The sequence below is a fragment of the Dipodomys merriami genome, unplaced genomic scaffold (genome assembly GCF_024711535.1).
Source record: "Dipodomys merriami isolate MVZ:Mamm:240054 unplaced genomic scaffold, mDipMer1.0.p SCAF_198, whole genome shotgun sequence".
Taxonomy (NCBI): Eukaryota; Metazoa; Chordata; class Mammalia; order Rodentia; family Heteromyidae; genus Dipodomys; species Dipodomys merriami.
The window spans coordinates 307,764-324,602 of record NW_027203359.1 but is presented as its reverse complement, the minus strand read 5'-3'; the positions used below and the strand labels follow the sequence as shown (position 1 = coordinate 324,602).

General features: G+C 36.0%; 1 protein-coding gene across 3 annotated transcripts in view; it reads right to left on the bottom strand.

Annotated features, from left to right (window-relative positions):
• Positions 1–484: 484 nt before the first annotated feature.
• The window catches only part of LOC138831482 (tandem C2 domains nuclear protein), a 38,046-nt gene continuing 21,691 nt past the window's right edge, over positions 485–16,839 (bottom strand). For all 3 annotated transcript variants that reach the window (XM_070028540.1, XM_070028542.1, XM_070028541.1), the window contains exons 8-14: positions 16,433–16,508; positions 15,799–15,899; positions 15,303–15,419; positions 11,798–11,989; positions 6,328–6,442; positions 5,425–5,624; positions 485–2,635 (exon numbers count right to left, since the gene is read on the bottom strand). In XM_070028540.1, the coding sequence (XP_069884641.1) occupies positions 2,525–2,635; positions 5,425–5,624; positions 6,328–6,442; positions 11,798–11,989; positions 15,303–15,419; positions 15,799–15,899; positions 16,433–16,508 (912 nt within the window). In that variant the 3' untranslated portion in view covers positions 485–2,524. The remainder of the gene's footprint in view (positions 2,636–5,424; positions 5,625–6,327; positions 6,443–11,797; positions 11,990–15,302; positions 15,420–15,798; positions 15,900–16,432; positions 16,509–16,839) is intronic.

Sequence of the window (16,839 nt, the reverse complement as noted above, 5' to 3'; positions counted from 1 at the left end):
GTTAAAATTAGTTTTTAGAAATGGTAAAGTATGTTTAGTATCTAAAAAATAAGTATACAAACTTCTTTTATAGCTATTAAAATAACTGAATTTGTAGAGGATTTGAGGACAATGAAAGTACTGAGAGCTGTTAAGATGGTAGTTACAGGTCAAATTCATAGGATCCAAAACAACAAGAATAAATTCTAAGGTAAATTATAGACTTTGAGTAATGATTACCTGCCAGTATAAGTTCATGGATTGCAACAAGCATGCTATTCTGGGCAGGATGCAGACAGTGCAGGAAGCTGTGCTTATGGGGGATGTATAGGAATTCCATTCCAGTGTCACGATTACTGACCTAACTATTTCAAAATACAGAGGCAGAGAATACTTATCAACAGTACCAGTACCAGTACCATAAAATCTAGGCAGTAGAAATAAATGGGATGTAAAATATGTACATTTTGTAGCTTGAAAAAAATAATAGCTAAAGAACCAAGTATTGTTTCAGAAAGATTTTAATGAAATACAGTGAACATGGGGACTAGGATGAAAAAGAAATGCTTAGGATACAGCAAGGTAAATATCACCATACATCTCTTGGAATGGGATAAAACGGCAAAGAAAGAAATATAAAGCCAGATGCTGGTGGCTTCCACCTTATAATCCTAGCTACATGGGAGGCTGGAATGGGACCTCCTAATTCTCAAGGCATGCCTGTGCAGAAGTCTAAGAGACCTCATCTACATGGAGGAAAGTTTGATGGAGTGGTTTGCACCTGTGATCCCAACAGGAAGACAGGGGGTGAGATCTGAGGATCATGGTTCAAAGCCAGTGCGGGCAGAAAAGTCTATGAGACCCTTATCTCCAATTAACCACAGGAAGCTGGAAGTGGCACTGTGGCTCAGATGGTAGAGGGCTAGCCTTGAGCTGAAGAGCTGAGGGACAGTGCCCAGGCCCAGAGTTCAAGCCCCACAAACAATAACAACAAACAAACCCTCCCCACCCTGTACAAACTGTGAAAAACAGAAGATATGTGTCAAGTGCTAGACTGCTAACATGTACAAGGCCTTAAATTCAAACTCCAGTAACACAACCACCACCAAAAACAAACAACCCCCCCTAAAAGAGCCCCCAGAGAATATGTTCTACTTTTCAGCAAAAATAAAGTCAAATATTCCAAGATTGTAAATAATGGGTTTTGTTTTTCCTTAAAGCTGTTTTATGGCCAACACAGCTGCATTTATCCTCACAGTCTGAGTTCTAATAAGTAACTGAAAGAAACCTGCAATCAAAAATATTTATTTTCATTAACATGTAGTTATGAAAATTGGAAAAACATAAGCTGGGCGCTGGTGGCTCACGCCTGTAATCCTAGCTACTCAGGAGGCTGAGATCTGAGGATCGCAGTTCAAAGCCAGCCCGGGCAGGGAAACCGTGAGACTCCTATCTCCAATAAACCACCAGAAAACTGGAAGTGGCGCTGTAGCTCAAGTGGTAGAGCGCTTGCCTTGAGCTGAAGAGCTGAGGGACAGCGGCCAGGCCCAGAGTTCAAGCCCCACGACCGACCAAAAAAAAAAAAAAAAAAGAAAATTGGAAAAACATTCTAACATGGATTAAAGGACAATTAATGTATATTTTAAAAACAATTTTCATAATCTGGGTGCTAGTGGCTCATGCCTGTAATCCTAGCTACTCAGGAGGATGAGATCTGAGAATCACGGTTCAAAGCCAGCCAGGGCAGAAAAGTCCATGAGCCTTATCTCCAATAAACCACTAGAAAACCGGAAGTGGCATTGTGGCTCAAGTGGTAGAGCACTAGCCTTGAACTGAAGAGCTGAGGGACAGCGCCCAGGCCCAGAGTTCAAGCCCTACAACAGACAAAAAAAAAAAAAAAAAATTCATACAATGTTAAAATTTCAATTTAAATTACCAACTAGGATGAACTGTATCATAACTGAAGGAGGGAATCAAGAAAATGTACATATTCTGGGTCTAAATACACTTCCATTATTCTTGTAAAAAATGTTAAAGTTTCTAAAAATTGTCTGAAATTTCTTGAAGCAGTGTATATAAAACTAAAGTATATATCTTATGAGAAAGAAGTTATAAACACAGGGTACAAACTTTCCCCAAATATAAAAAAATGGTTAAAATGGTTCATTTTGCAGGAAGATGTCAACAGTGGAACCAAAATCCAGTCAATGTGCCTAGCAAAAAAAAATAGTGGTGAAGTTTTCTAAATGCTTAATGGCACTGATAGGGATTTGATATACTACATTTTGAAAATTTAAGCAAAAGAAACAAAGCAAAAACCATCTAGAAATACCTATCCATTGTGGATATTTTCATGACTTCATAAAATGTTTAATATCCTACTGATACTACCTTCTCATTTTATTGTCTATGTTGGCACCATTTTAAAGCATTTCCTCTCCTTGGATATCTGATCAAATTAATTATGAATTCTAGCAAAATGGAAATCATAAATCTTCTAAATGAATATGAAGTTGCTTCTTCACCAAATTAATGTGTGAAGTCTTCAAGACGGATTTAATTTGTGCCACTTGACAACAACCTTTTCTGGATTTGTAATTGTTTCTTTCCATTGTTTCACTGCTTCCATGTTGTTACTGTCTTCACTTATCCAGATCTGAAAAGGAATAGTATCATCATTTCATGTGGCATAATCATGATAACTACATTCAAACAGTTAATTACTGATAAAAGATATTGTAAAGTTTGGTTTATGTAATTTTAAATGTTTTTCTAGTTTTCTAAAAATTGGTATAATTTCCTTTGACATTGAAATGTTAAAACATTCAGCCTATTTAGTCATTCTGATAACTTTTATATGATCTAACTACCTTTTAAGAATCTAAACATGAGGTCCTGAGTTCTACCAGTACTGCCAAAAATTAAAATAATAAAAATAAAAAAGGAATTCAAATTGAGAACTGGGCACTAGTGAGTTACTCTGGAGTACTACTTGGGAAGCTGAGAATGGAAGGATTGTGGCTTGAGGCCAGGCTGGGCATAAAAGTTCACAAGACCCCTTTTCAACCAGTCAGCCAAGCTTCATAGGAGGCTGCATCTGAAATACAGATCCGGATCATTCCTGGGCAGAAAAGTCAAGATGTTTTGTTTTTTTTTAACAGAAGAAGCTGGGCATATTGGCTTGACTATTGGCCCAGCTCATAGTGTGTCTATCACTTAAGTAACTTTATATAATGTAAATGAACTTGGGAAAACTAAGTGTGATGCCAATGCAAGCTGTCACAATGGCTGTATATCATGCACACAAGGTGGACAAGGATAAAAAAAACTTCATCCTCACCCTGGCTCTAGCGTAACAATGCTGTTACCTTGGAATTAACTTTTCTGCGACTCAGTTTCTAATTATTCCAAGTCAAACAATTGGAGTAGATCATTGGTATTAAAGCATTTTTAACTTTCATAAAGAAACTTTCCTTAAATAATATCGTACAATATATAAAACATTAGGTAATGTTAAGTGTTTTAGTTGGTAGAGGGGGACAACTTAAGTCCACATATGATTTGCCATCATGGTGACACCTGAGACTATAGAAGCTATAGTGAGCAGGTGATCAGAAAGAACTTTTTACAACTGTTATCCTAAAAATTCTCAAAGTAGGGCTGGGAAGGTGGCTCAGTGGTAGAGCACTTGCCTTGCATGCTTGAGGCCCTGGGTTTGATTCCTCAGCACCACATAAGCAAAAAAGAAAAAAGCCGGAAGTGGCGCTGTGACTCAAGTGGTAGAGTGCTAGCCTTGAGCTGAAGAGCTGAGGGACAGCGCCTAGGCCCAGAGTTCAGGCCCCACGACCGTACCCAAAAACAAAAACAAAACAAAAAAATTCTCAAAGTAAATTTCCTACTCTTTGTACATGATAGTTGATAATACAGACAACTTTAATTAAATTGACTTCATAGGCCTCATAGCTGTCTAGAATGTTACTTGAATTCTTGAATTCAAACTCTTTTCCAAATACAAATTAATGAAGAAACAAAATTGTAAGATTGAATATTTTTGATAAATTATATAAAGAAGTCAGAATTGATCTTTTTTTTTTTTTGTCGGTACTGGGGCTTGAACCTGGGTCTGTGTGCTACCCTCAGCTCTTCAGCTCAAGGCTAGTGCTCTACCATTTCAGCCATGGTGCCACTTCCAGTTTTCTGGTAGTTTACTAGAGATATGAGTCTCAGAAACTTTCCTGCCTGTGCTGGCTTTGAACCACAATCCTCAGATCTCAACCTCTTGAGTAGCTAGGATTACAGGCATGAGCCACTAGCACTTGGCTCAATTTTTGAGAATTCATACACATAATTTGATGCTTCATATAGACTGTTACATCTTGCTTAGGTAGGACTTTTATACCAATAGAATACATGTGATTAAAATGTGGCACAAATAATTGTAATTTAAGATGAAGATAAAAAGGTGCTTGGCAAAGTTGGGTGCTAGTGGCTCACACCTATAATTCTAGCTGCTCTGGAGGTTAAGATCTGGGGATCATGGTTCAAAGCCAGATCAGGCAAGAAAGTCCATGAGACTCTTACCTCCAATTAATCACCAGAAAACTGGAAGTGGCTCTGTGGCTTAAAGTGGTAGGACACTACTAACCTTGTGCAAAAAAGCTCAGGGACAGCGTCTAGGTCCTGAGTTCAAGTCTCACAACTGACCAAAAAAAAATGCTGGACAACAGTGGCTCATTTCTCATTACTGTAACCTTAGCAACTCAGGAGGCTGAGATCTGGAGGGTTGAGATGCAAAGCCACCCTGAGCAAAAAAGCTTGTAAGACTCTATCTCCAAAATAACCAGCAAAAAGCTGAGCTGAAGGTGTGGCTCACCTGGTAGGGCAAAAGCTGAGCAAGCAAACTGAGTGAATGTGACACACCGAGTTCCAACCCCAGTACAAGCAAAAACAAAACCCACCAACCTTTTAAATCAACCAATATAGACCACAGTAGTAACTATCTAGAGACTATTAAATCACTATGAAAAACTGATGTTTTCTAGGGATTTAATATAAGTCACTCAATGACACATAAAAAGTGCTCGTGGTAAGCATTAAGTGGAAGGTGAAACAGAATCAAGTAAATGTGAAATTAGATTTAAATATACAATGTTCCTCCTTCCACAAAGAATGAGACAGTGCCTGCAGAAAAAAACTTATCTTGGTTGGTAAAGTTGAACACACAGGTTTAAAAATCAGCCTGGTAGCTCAGAAACTTAAACTACTCATACAAAAGCTAAAACAAAAAATACCTGACAAGAATTTTTGCACTGAATTTTATGTGAGGCTGAAGAATCTTACTTTATTTAATAGTTTTATATTGTATTCCTTTTTACTTAACCAACTGCTTACATGCATAAAAAAAAACTACAAGCAGAAAATAAAGATAATCCCCCCACTACTAACCTGGCCTACAAAATGTTTTCTTCTTACAGAGCTTCGACTATAAAGCTTAATGAGAAAAACAATTTCTTTTTCAGTCTGTATGAGTGGGAAAATCATACTTTCTCCCCACTTCACTCTCCCACTGGATGCCTTCAGCAAGCGTGTCTTCTTCTTATAAATCAATTCTCCTGAGCTAAACATTCCCACCTTCACAAAAAAACCTGTAAAACAAAGTATTTTGATTTGTAAAATTTCATTTACAATGAAATACACAAAAGGTGTATGTTACATATCTATTTTAATGGTCCTTTCATAGAAAAAAAGCTTTTGATTTTATTATATCTTTGGTCTTGTCTCCACATTTATCAATCTCTACTTTCTCTTTAAAACTTGACTTTTACTTTCCTTGTGTTTGTTGTTCAACTTCTTGAGTTGAATGCTAATCTTTCCAGGTATAGTGGACATCACCGTGTTTGCCTGCTTTCAGACAGTTTCTTTCTTTTGGTAGGAAAATGGAGCCATTTTCATTTTTTGTGGTTTCCAAACAGTTAATAATTGTTTAATAAGCAATTCCTTGGAAACCTTCCTAAATCATTGTAACTTTGGTAGAGATGGATATTCTTCCCCACTATTAGCGACAGAATAAAAAATAATTGGTAATGAGAAAAATACTTTAAACCTAAGATGTACACTAAAAAGTGCCAACATGAGAAAAAGGAGCACATTTTATTCCCTCTTAGGCCTTGAGTAGAACCTCAGACTTCACCTCTAAGAGTGGCCAAGTGAATCAGGCCTAGTCAGCCGAAGTATCCCAATCCCTGATTTACTTCTGTTAAAGGCACAGACCTTAATCCACTGGTCTCTTGACTCTTTTCCAATTGTACCTCACTACATGAGATTTGAATGACTGATAGATATACTTACTCAAAGTCAGAGGTGTTGATGAGCTTGGAAGGTACTGCGCCTCAAGAATTTGTAGCTGAATCCTACTGTTTATTGCCTGAAAACAAGTTCCCAATTCAAGTTCCGCATGGCACACCTGCAACTCATAAAAAAGTATCATTCGGTACTTCATAATAAAGTTTAAGTATATTTCAAAAATTCAAAGATAAAGGACAACAGTTAAAAAATTTCAAAGTATTGCTATTTCTGTTGACACTGAAAGCTGTACATCTATGTAAAGGTTATAAATATAAATAACAGATTCTACAAATAAATTCAATTGTGTAGATTTTGAAAATACTTAATATATTGAACTTCAAAATCGATGACAACGAAAGACAACTGAAAAAAATTAAATTTCTAAGCAGTATTACTGAAGAAATGGTCCATTTCCCCCCAAAAAACCAACAAACTTTCAAAAGGATTAATTGTTGATAAAAAATTGAATCATCATATTATTACAGTACTGGGTACTGAATTTATGGCTTCATACTTGCTCTACAGATGCTCTACAACTTGAGCCATGACTCTAGACCACTTCTTTTTATTGTTGCTGGTACTGGGGCTTAAACTCAGGGCCTGGATACTGTTCCTTAGCTTTTCTGTTCACAGTGAGGATCCACCACTTGAGCCACGGCTCCACTTGTGGCTATTTGGTGGTTAATTGAAAATAAGAGTTTCATGAACTTTTCTGTTCTAAGTGTGGGCTGACTGAACTGTCATCCTAAGATCTCAGCCTCCTGAGTAGTACGTGTGAGCCATTAGCACTTTACTCAATTACTCTGTGTGTGTGTGTGTGTGTGTGTGTGTGTGTGTGCGCGCGCACGCATGAGCGCACACACACACACACCAGTACTGAGGCTTGAACTCAGGGCCTGGGCACTGTCCCTAAGGCTTTTGTGTTCAAGGCTAAAGCTCTACCACCTTGAGCCACAGCACCGTTTCCAGCTTTTGGGTAGTTAACTGGAGATAAGAATCTCATGGGTTTTCTTGTTTATCTGGCTTTGAACCTCCCTCTAGATCTTAGCCTCCTGAGTAGTTAGGATTACAAGAATGAGCCACTGGCACTCAGCTCATTTATTTTTAACAACACAAAACATGTCAAAAGAGCTATAGATAGGAGTTATATTTTATAATTTTAGAAATTAGGGAAGATTCTACCAAAGTTAGAAGACAAAGAGTATTATTACATAAGCACAATTGTGGATTGAGTTGAGTTACTCTTCTAAATGGAAACAAGCCAAAGAAAGCTGGCAAGAGGGAGGCTTGTCAAGGTGAGTAGGCAGTAAATAATGAGGAAAGTGTCAAAGAAAACCTGAGGCAAACAGAAAAATGAAGGAGGCAAGGGAAAACATTAAAACATACTATTTAGTATTACTTATCAACAGCAAAATAAAACTGATGATGTTTGTGAAATACAACACAAAGAATCCTACTTAAGTGGATTTTAAGATCCTTGGAGTAAAAACAAGAGAACAAAAACTGTCCAAAAACAAAAACATTATTGTTCATACACTAAGGAGTAAGAATGGGAATAAAACAAGGACATAACATTACAACTCTTCCCAGGAATTGGCACAGATAGACCCCAAAGTTTTTGCTAGTACTGATTCCAATTAAGTTAAAGAATAGCTAGCTTATTGACATTTTACAAAAAGGTTTATTCTGTATTTGATAATTGTCCTGTATTCTGCAATAATTGGTTTATTGGTAAACAACCACAAAGCAAACAAAACAAACTTTTCTGTATATGTGCCATTGAAGCCTGGGAATTTTCTTAAAACATGATTCTCTTTTAACACTGACATACTGCAAGAAATCCAGAAAAGGGGGGATGATGAGAGGAAAGACATTGATCAAGGTGCATTGGATGAATAAATTCATATGTTGAGTTGAAACCCCTTTGTACCACTACTTAAAGATAATAAAACCTATAAATTATAAAGACAAAAATCAAAAGATAGATAATGAAAAATGGATTAATATGTAAATCTGAACTGTTGGGTTGATGCCTTCTTGGAAAAGTATAAAATGATGATAAAAGAAAGGCTGACTTCTAGTAAGTGAGTTGATGCTTAATCTAAATTAGAGTGGATGAGTAACTTTACTTATCAACTATTTGATAGCCATATATAAAGTAAAATCTTTGCTCACCAAAAAAAGGAAAATTTTCTGTGTGGGTAGGAAGCTTGAGAATTTGAGGCCAGCTTAGGCAACAAAGCCTTTGGCATTTAAATCGAGATATTAAAAAAGATATTTATTTTGTACAAAACACAGTTAAAACCATAGCTTTATGGTTTTTTGCTATTATTTTATACCCATGCTTAAACACTTATAAAAAGACCTAACAATGGCAAATTTTCCTTATTGTTAATAATTGGTACGGTTCACTCTTACAAAACAAAGCAACCTTTGGTAATGGTTTGCCACCATCTTTCTACTTTCCAAAATTATTTTACAAATCTACTTTATGTTCCAGGACATTAATTCAAATAATTAAAAACTACTCGAAGTAGGTTTCTTTTCTCTTTTTGGCAGTAATAGGGTTTTTAATTTGTTTTTCAGGTAGGGTCTTGCTCACTTTGTATTGGTTGGCCTCATACTGTAATCTTCCTATTTCTCTCCTAAGTAGCTGAGACCATAGCTGTGTGTCATCACACTGTATCTTTTTTATTTTTACTTATTTATTTGTCGGTTGTGGGGCCTGAACTCTGGGCTTGGGTGCTGTCACTGCACTCTTCAGCTCAAGGTGAGCGCTCTACCACTTGAGCCACAGTGCCACTGTCAGTTTTCTAGTTTTTGTTTTTGTTTCTTTAAATTAGAGATAAGAGTCTCATGGACTTTCCTGCCCAGGCTGGCTTTGAACCAGAATCTTCATATCTCAGCCTCCTGAGTAGCTAGGATTATAGGCATGAGCCACTGGCACCTGGCTTTGTATCTTTAAAAAAAATAATTTTGTACTAAGGTTTGAACACAGGGCCTTGTACTTACTAGGACAGGTGCTCTACTATTGAGCCAAGCTTCTAGCCCCTCGTTTTGTTTTCTAAGACAGGGTCTTCCTATGTAATGCAAGCCAACCTTGAACCCACAGTCCTCTTACATTAACCTCTAAGTGCTGGGAGTACAGGCATGTACCAACACATATACCCAGTTTTAATTTCATAATCACTTAAAACTTAAAAATTCCAAAGGGCAAATATATATTTACTGCATTTAATGAGCACAAAAGTGAGGAAGGCAGAAGATATGATTTCTGCTCCTGAATCATGCCTCATTTTGGGAAGAAAACTTCATTAGCTTTCCGAGGATTATTAAAAATGAAATATTTTGCCAGGCATTGGTGGCCTACATCTATAATCCTAGCTACTTAAAAGGCAGAGATCTGAGAGAAGAGAGGAGAAAGGAGAGAAAAGAGAGAAAGAAGAGAGGAGAGAAGAGAGAGAAGGGAGGGAGAAAGAGAGAAGGGAGAGAAATATGAAGCGTAATTAAAGAAAAACATCATCTGGTCGTGCTTGAGAGGCTCTCTTTAGGGTGATACTGCACGGCAGAGTTCAGAGAGCTGACCCTAGAGACAGATGTGACTCTTTAACGACAAGCTGGAAGGACTCAGACAAGTGCTCCATATCAGGGATGACAGAGCACAGACTTAAGTCACTTAGCAATGAGTCAGCCATTAGGTAAATCCTTATAAAGGTCAGCTATTTCTTCAGGCAAACTTGGCCTCTTTCATATCATTCAACGCAAAAATTTAAGCTCTGAAGCAAACACATCACTATTGGTCGAGTCAAGAATTCTATTGAGAAAAAGTATTAGCTCTAAATCAATATTCACGGTGAACAGCTGTCACTGTTGATGGGTATATAAGTGTAGTTACTTCAATGTTCCTTCAATTAGAATATCTACTTTCTCACATGAAACAATGCATATGCCTTAGCCAATAATATAAAACATCAACATTTAGTAACATATATTCACTGGTTCAGAAAAGTCCAAATGTTCTTCTTTCAAGATATCAATCTTGTATCCCTCATAACTGGCATTCAGTAGATATACAGGTTGCTTATAAGACTTCTGACAGATTAAAATGTCAGATGAAATCTGGCTATAATCACTCATGTAAAGTCTCCATTTATGTTTCCATTTCTCAGAAAATATCTTCACTTCTGCTGAATTCAGGAAAGTCTTTGAGACTCTCATCTCCAATTAACTACTAAAAAGTTGGAAATGAAACTGTGGCTCAGGTAGTACAGAGCTAGCCTTGAGCAAAAGCTCAGGGACAGCTCAGGCCTTGAGTTCAAGCCCTTCATCTGGCAAAAAACCAAATATATACACACACACAAAGTTCAACTCTTCTGACCAGATATAGTAATTTTTAGTGTTTTTTTTTGTTTTTGTTTTTAAGTCTCCAATTTCTCCACCAATTTGGTGGTTCTTAAACTAGATTACACATTAGAATCATCTGAAAAGCTTTTGAAAACTACAAGAAATTACAAGAAATCTTAATTTTATTGGGTTGGGTTCCCAGGTGATCCCCAGGGTTAAGAGCATTTCAAGTCATCCTAAATATTACTGGAAGAGGTATAATGAATCCTATATAATTCAAAAAGCACATTTATGTTTGATCATATAAAAATTGTAATTGACATCTATAAATGTCATCATGACACATGTTATCAACCATTAGGGATTTCTAAATATTTTATTTTTTTATTTTTTGGGTCCAGTTGTGGGGCCTGAACTCTGGGCCTGGGTGCTGTCCCTCAGCTCTTCAGCTCAAGGCTAGCACTCTACCACTTGAGCTACAGCGCCACTTCCAGCTTTTTTTCTTTTTGCTTATGTGGTGCTGAGGAATCGAACTCAGGGCCTCATGCATGCAAGGCAAGCGGTCTACCACTGAGCCACCTTCCCAGCCCTCTAAATACTTTAATAACAATGCTTGGCTGGTTAGCTGAAAGAAGCAAGTATCAGGTATCAAAAAATAATGAAATATATAGAACAAAATTCAATTTAGCTGGGTGCCAGTGGCTTATGCTTGTAATCTTAGTTACTCAGGAAGCTGAGATCTGAGGATCAGGGTTCAAAGTCAGCCTGGACAAGAAAGTCCATGAGATTATCTCCAACTGACTACCAGAAAACCATAAGTAGTGCTGTGGTTCAAAGTAGTAGAGCACTAGCCTTGACATGGACCGTGCTCAGGCCCCAAGTTCAAGCCCCATGACTGGCAAAACAAAACAAAAAAACCATATAGAACACACACAACATATATATATATATATTAATTTATATTTTTCACTAAAAACATTAGCTGTAAAAACTTCCATTCTAGCCAGGCACTTTTCTAATCCTCTAATAGTCCATAATTTTCCAGTTATTTTCCAACAAACAAGAATCTATATATTAAACCATTCTTAAATAGGAAGTAGTTATGACACTGCAGACTATTATCACTTACAGAAATCTTTGAAGGTGGTATAATATCCAAACAGTAATCCATTTCCTGTGTACTAAGAGTTCTGAGTGATAGGGAACATTCTCCAATGGTTTTCTTTCTGGGAGTCTGGGTTTGAATCTTAAATACCAGTCTCACAGTTTGCAAATTTTGTAGTTTAATAGAAAATACAAAAGTTTCCATAAATTCAATAACCTTAAAAAGAAACAAGAAAACATAAAATGTATGTTTGCCATTATAAAATAGTATTTTTTAATTCAGGAAAAGAATACCTAGTCTTTTTCACAAAAACAACAAATATATTTTTAATGTAAATAAAAACAATGTCTATTACTTCTTTTTCCATAGTTATCCTGAATACTACCTTCTTTAACATCACAATTTAATCTTACAATTATTTAGGAATTCAGATTAATCTCAACACCAGGCTTATCAGAATGTTTTCTCTTTTTGAAAATAAGTCTACTTTTTCATTTTGGTTCTAAGTTATCTTTCCTGTTATTCACCATGATTTTTCAACAGTTAATGAGAATACTTGATGAGAATAATGTGTGCTAATTTCAAATGCGGAGCACTTGGTATCTAGCATCTAACAGTCACACAAAAAGCCTAGAATTATTTCTTTCATTATAAAGAATACTAGACTCTGCTATGTACTTCTTTCTTTCAAACTTTAGTGCCTCTTTCTGAAAAGAAAATGTAAATGGCCAATTATTTTGGCTACTGGGCCTAAATTTTCACTCTTATAAATGCTCATGTCTGCACAGTCACAATTGTCTCCCATACAGTAAGCTTTTTCTTTTAAACCCTGAAGATTATATGACCATACCAGTACAACACATAAACATGTTAAAATCTTATAGATTAAGCAAATGTACTTTACTGCAGATTTTTCACATTTGTTTGAAAAATAAAAAGAATTTTTAACAGGTTTTAACATTAATAACATTTATTCCTAACTTTCCCTGTTACCTTAGTTTTATTTGAAAATCAAAAAGTAAAAATGCTTAAATTCACAAAGTGTTTATACTTGAGTGTTCAGATTTTAACCAGAGTTAAAATTTAATTCTACCTAGTCTTTCTATGATATGTATTTTCATAAAGCAAGATTCTGATACACAATTTTGATTTTTTTACCGTTTTCCATTTATTAACAGCATTTTTCCAATTCCTTAAAAGTTCTCCCTAAATAGGAAGAATTCATAGCTGCTTAGTGTTCCATCACATAGAGTCATATTTCCAAAAAGACATGCTGAAGTCTTAGCTTCTAACTCCTCAGAATGTGAGCTCCCTTGGAAACAGGATCACTGAGGATAAGGGTGCCCAAGTTAATACTGGAACAGGGCAGATCTCTTATTAGTGTCTTTGTAAGAAGATGACTATGTGAAGAGAAAAGACTAGGAAGAAGGCCATGGAAAGATGGAAGAAGAGACTAGAGTTAGGTTTATACAAGCCAAGAAATGAGGAGTGCCAAGAATTATTGGTTGTCATAAACACAGGAGACAGGCATGGAACCAACACTGTTAACACCTCAATTTTAGACTTCTGAAACTGTGAAAGATGTATTTCTGTCCTTTCCTCTTCTTCTAGTATGGGAATTAAAACCAGGGGTTCACAGATGATAGGTAAGTACCATATCACTGAGCTACAACCTCAGCCCAAAATTTCTTTGTTTGAAAAAAAAAGTATAGTTCTATTTTTACAGGAACTCTAGCAAATGAATACATATATATACACCATCAGATCTCCCAATCAGTCCTCTGTGAGAGGTTAAATTGTTTTCAACTTTTCCATTGTGAACAAAACTACCAAGAATATTTTATATATGTTCCTATTTGCATTCTAGATTATTTCCATGGAGCAGAATCCAAGTAGAATTACTATGTTTTCACATAGTATAAAAATAATAAAATTTAAAAACCAACAAATATTAAGCTGGGTGGCAGTGGCTCATGTCTATAGTCCTAGCTACTCAGGATGCTGAGATCTGACAATTGCAGTTTGAAGCCAGCCTCTGCAGGAAAGTCTGTGAGACTCTTATCTCCAATAAACTATTCAGAAAAAGCCAGAAGTGGCGCTATGGTTCAAGTGGTAGAATGCTAGCCCTGAGCAAAAGAAGCTCAGGCCCAGAGTTCAAGCCCCTGGACCAGCAAAAAAAAGTAACAGCAACAAAAAGTATTTTATGGGTTTGATGTGTATATCAAAAAATTTTCCAGAAACTTGTAAGCTCTATATTTATAAAATATTTCCTAATTCTAACATGGAAAAGAAGAGAAAGTACCTTATGTAATCTGAACTTGTGTTTCTATGTTAAAGTGAGAGCAATTTTTTCATGTTTATTATTCAAATCTGTTCATTTTGGGCTGGGAAGGTGGCTCAGTGGTAGAGCGCTTGCCTTGCATGCCTGAGGCTCTGGGTTCGATTCCTCAGCACCACATAAGCAAAAAGAAAAAAGCCGGAAGTGGCGCTGTGGCTCAAGTGGTAGAGTGCTAGCCTTGAGCTGAAGAGCTGAGGGACAGCGCCCAGGCTCAGAGTTCAGGCCCCCTGACCAGAGCTTCCCCCCCCCCCCCCACCTTACCACCAAAAAAAAAAATTTGTTCATTTTAAAACAATATGTTCTTTTACAACATACCTTTTTATTTGCACATACCAAAGGGCAACAATAAACATCTATTTAAATTTATGTGAAAACAAGAATGGATAAAATAAAACTCAGGATTTTAAGTCCTCCAATTATAATAACTGGAAGAACTTAAAAGAGATTAATTTCAAGTGTATAATTATTTTTAAAGCCCAAGTGCATTAGGGGCAAGAGAAGATGAAAATGCAGACTTTTTTTCTTTTCCTTTTTGTGCCAGTCTTGGGGCTTGAGCTCAGGGCCTGGGCACTGTCCCTGAGCTTTTGTGCTCAGGGTTAGAGCTCTACCACTTGAACCAAAGTTCCACTTTTTGGTGGTTAATTGGAGATGAGAGTCTCATGGACCTTCCTGCCTGGGCTGGCTTTGAACTGTGATCCTCAGATCTCAGTCTCCTGAGTAGCTAGGAGATGCCACTGGAATGGCATCCAGCCATTTTTTTTCTTTTTATACAAGAATAATAGGCTTCTTAGTTACTGGTAATATTCTTTATATATGTTCTAGTGATTCAAAATTTTAAATACACCTTAATAGTAAACAATAAAATATTAAATTTGGAGGGAGGTTGCAAAATTATCTTTAAAAAGCAAGAACTGGTAGGGAGAGAAGGGATGGTAGGGGGAAAACAATGGAGGGGGTAACAATGCTCAATAGGAAGTGTACTCATTACCTTGCTCATGTAACTGTAACCCTCTGTACAGTATCTTTACAATAAAAAAATTTTAAAAAAAGCAAGAACTGCATAAAAGCAAAAGTACATCATTTTTAGTTTCCCTAAATAAAACCTTTTTTTTTTCACTTTTATGCTTTACACAGATAAATCCAATACATGAGGAAAGCAGAAAAGAAACTCAAATACAAACAGCCACTTACATTGGAAGCCTCCTTAGCCAAGGACTTGAAATGCACTGGCTTGGACAATGTTAGAACTCCTTTTACACAGATGGTGGGAGCATCTCCATAACTAGCAGGCCAGCATAAATCCCTACACTGAAAATTTTAAAGTAAAGTTTAAATTTTACAAAAGACACTGGCAAATACTAATATTTGATTTGAGTTAAAGACATTAGGCAAGTTTTCAAACTAACTTTTAGCTATTTTAATTGTAAGAGTTCATGTACATTCATGTACTTCATCTACATTGAAATATTTTTGACATCAAGCATTATAGATTTACTCAATTTCCTTCTTAAAGTTAAAACATCACCCATACCACAGATTTGTTTTCTTAGATGCAACTACCTTCTTAAATTTTGATGTCAGTTCTTCTGGGGAAGGGCTCTTTCCCCAAAAGAGGGCAACAAGAGCTATTTACAGGAGTAAAGACTCAATTTTGCAATAAGGGTTGGTGTTAACTATTCCAATTTACCTGGAGAACTGTGATCCAGATCTGATCTACTGAAGAATTATAAAACAATCTCACATTCAATCTCCCAACATCTCTTTCATCTCCTGATAGAGTAATTGTATCTGAATGTGAAAAGACAAAGATTTCAATAATCAATCCCTTGACCCAATTAACCTTTGATACAACCCAATTTTAAGAGCACTGTTGAAAAAATGTAACAATTATTTTTTAAAGTTCTCAATTTAATAAACAAAAACACATTTCTATGTTTTTATTGAAGTGACATGGATAAAATACAGTATACAAGGTACATGGCTTAAAAATATAAGCAGATGTAGGGTGAAGAATTTAAGTTAAAACTCTAAAAAAGCTTCCCAAATAACATTTATAAGGCCTTAAAACCACATGATTCTGGAAGTTCATTCATATACTTTAAAATAAACAAAGGATATTTAATGCTTCATTTTTTAAAAAGAGTCACTCATGTCTGAACACTGAGAAATGGATAATCTAAACAGACTATGCACGTGCTGTTAATACCACCAATATAGATATAATTGTGTAATTTATATCACTTTTTACATAATAAATTTTTTAATTACTACTGAGTAGAAATAATTCTCTTATTATAAAAATGGGATTATTGATTTCTTACCTAGGCTTCTGTTACTGCCTTGAGAGTTTTTTCTTGAAGAAGAACTACTAGGTATACTGGACAGTGAGTCATGTCTCTACAAATAAAAAATTCCTTTAGTTAAAAATTGCATATCAAACTTGATATGCCCCAATAATCACCCTACTGTCAAACTGCATGCTAATCATTTTGGTAGTATTAGTGGTCAGAACCTCCTACTATCATCATCATCATAGGTTTTTTGTTTTGTTTTTTTTTTTGCTTATGTGGTGCTGAGGAATCGAACCCAGGGCCTCAGGCATGCAAGGCAAGCGCTCTACCACTGAGCCACCTCCCCAGCCCCCCATAGTTATTATTAATGTAATAACTACCTATAATTATATAATATATAATTAACAATTATAGAATATAACAATGTATATTTATAG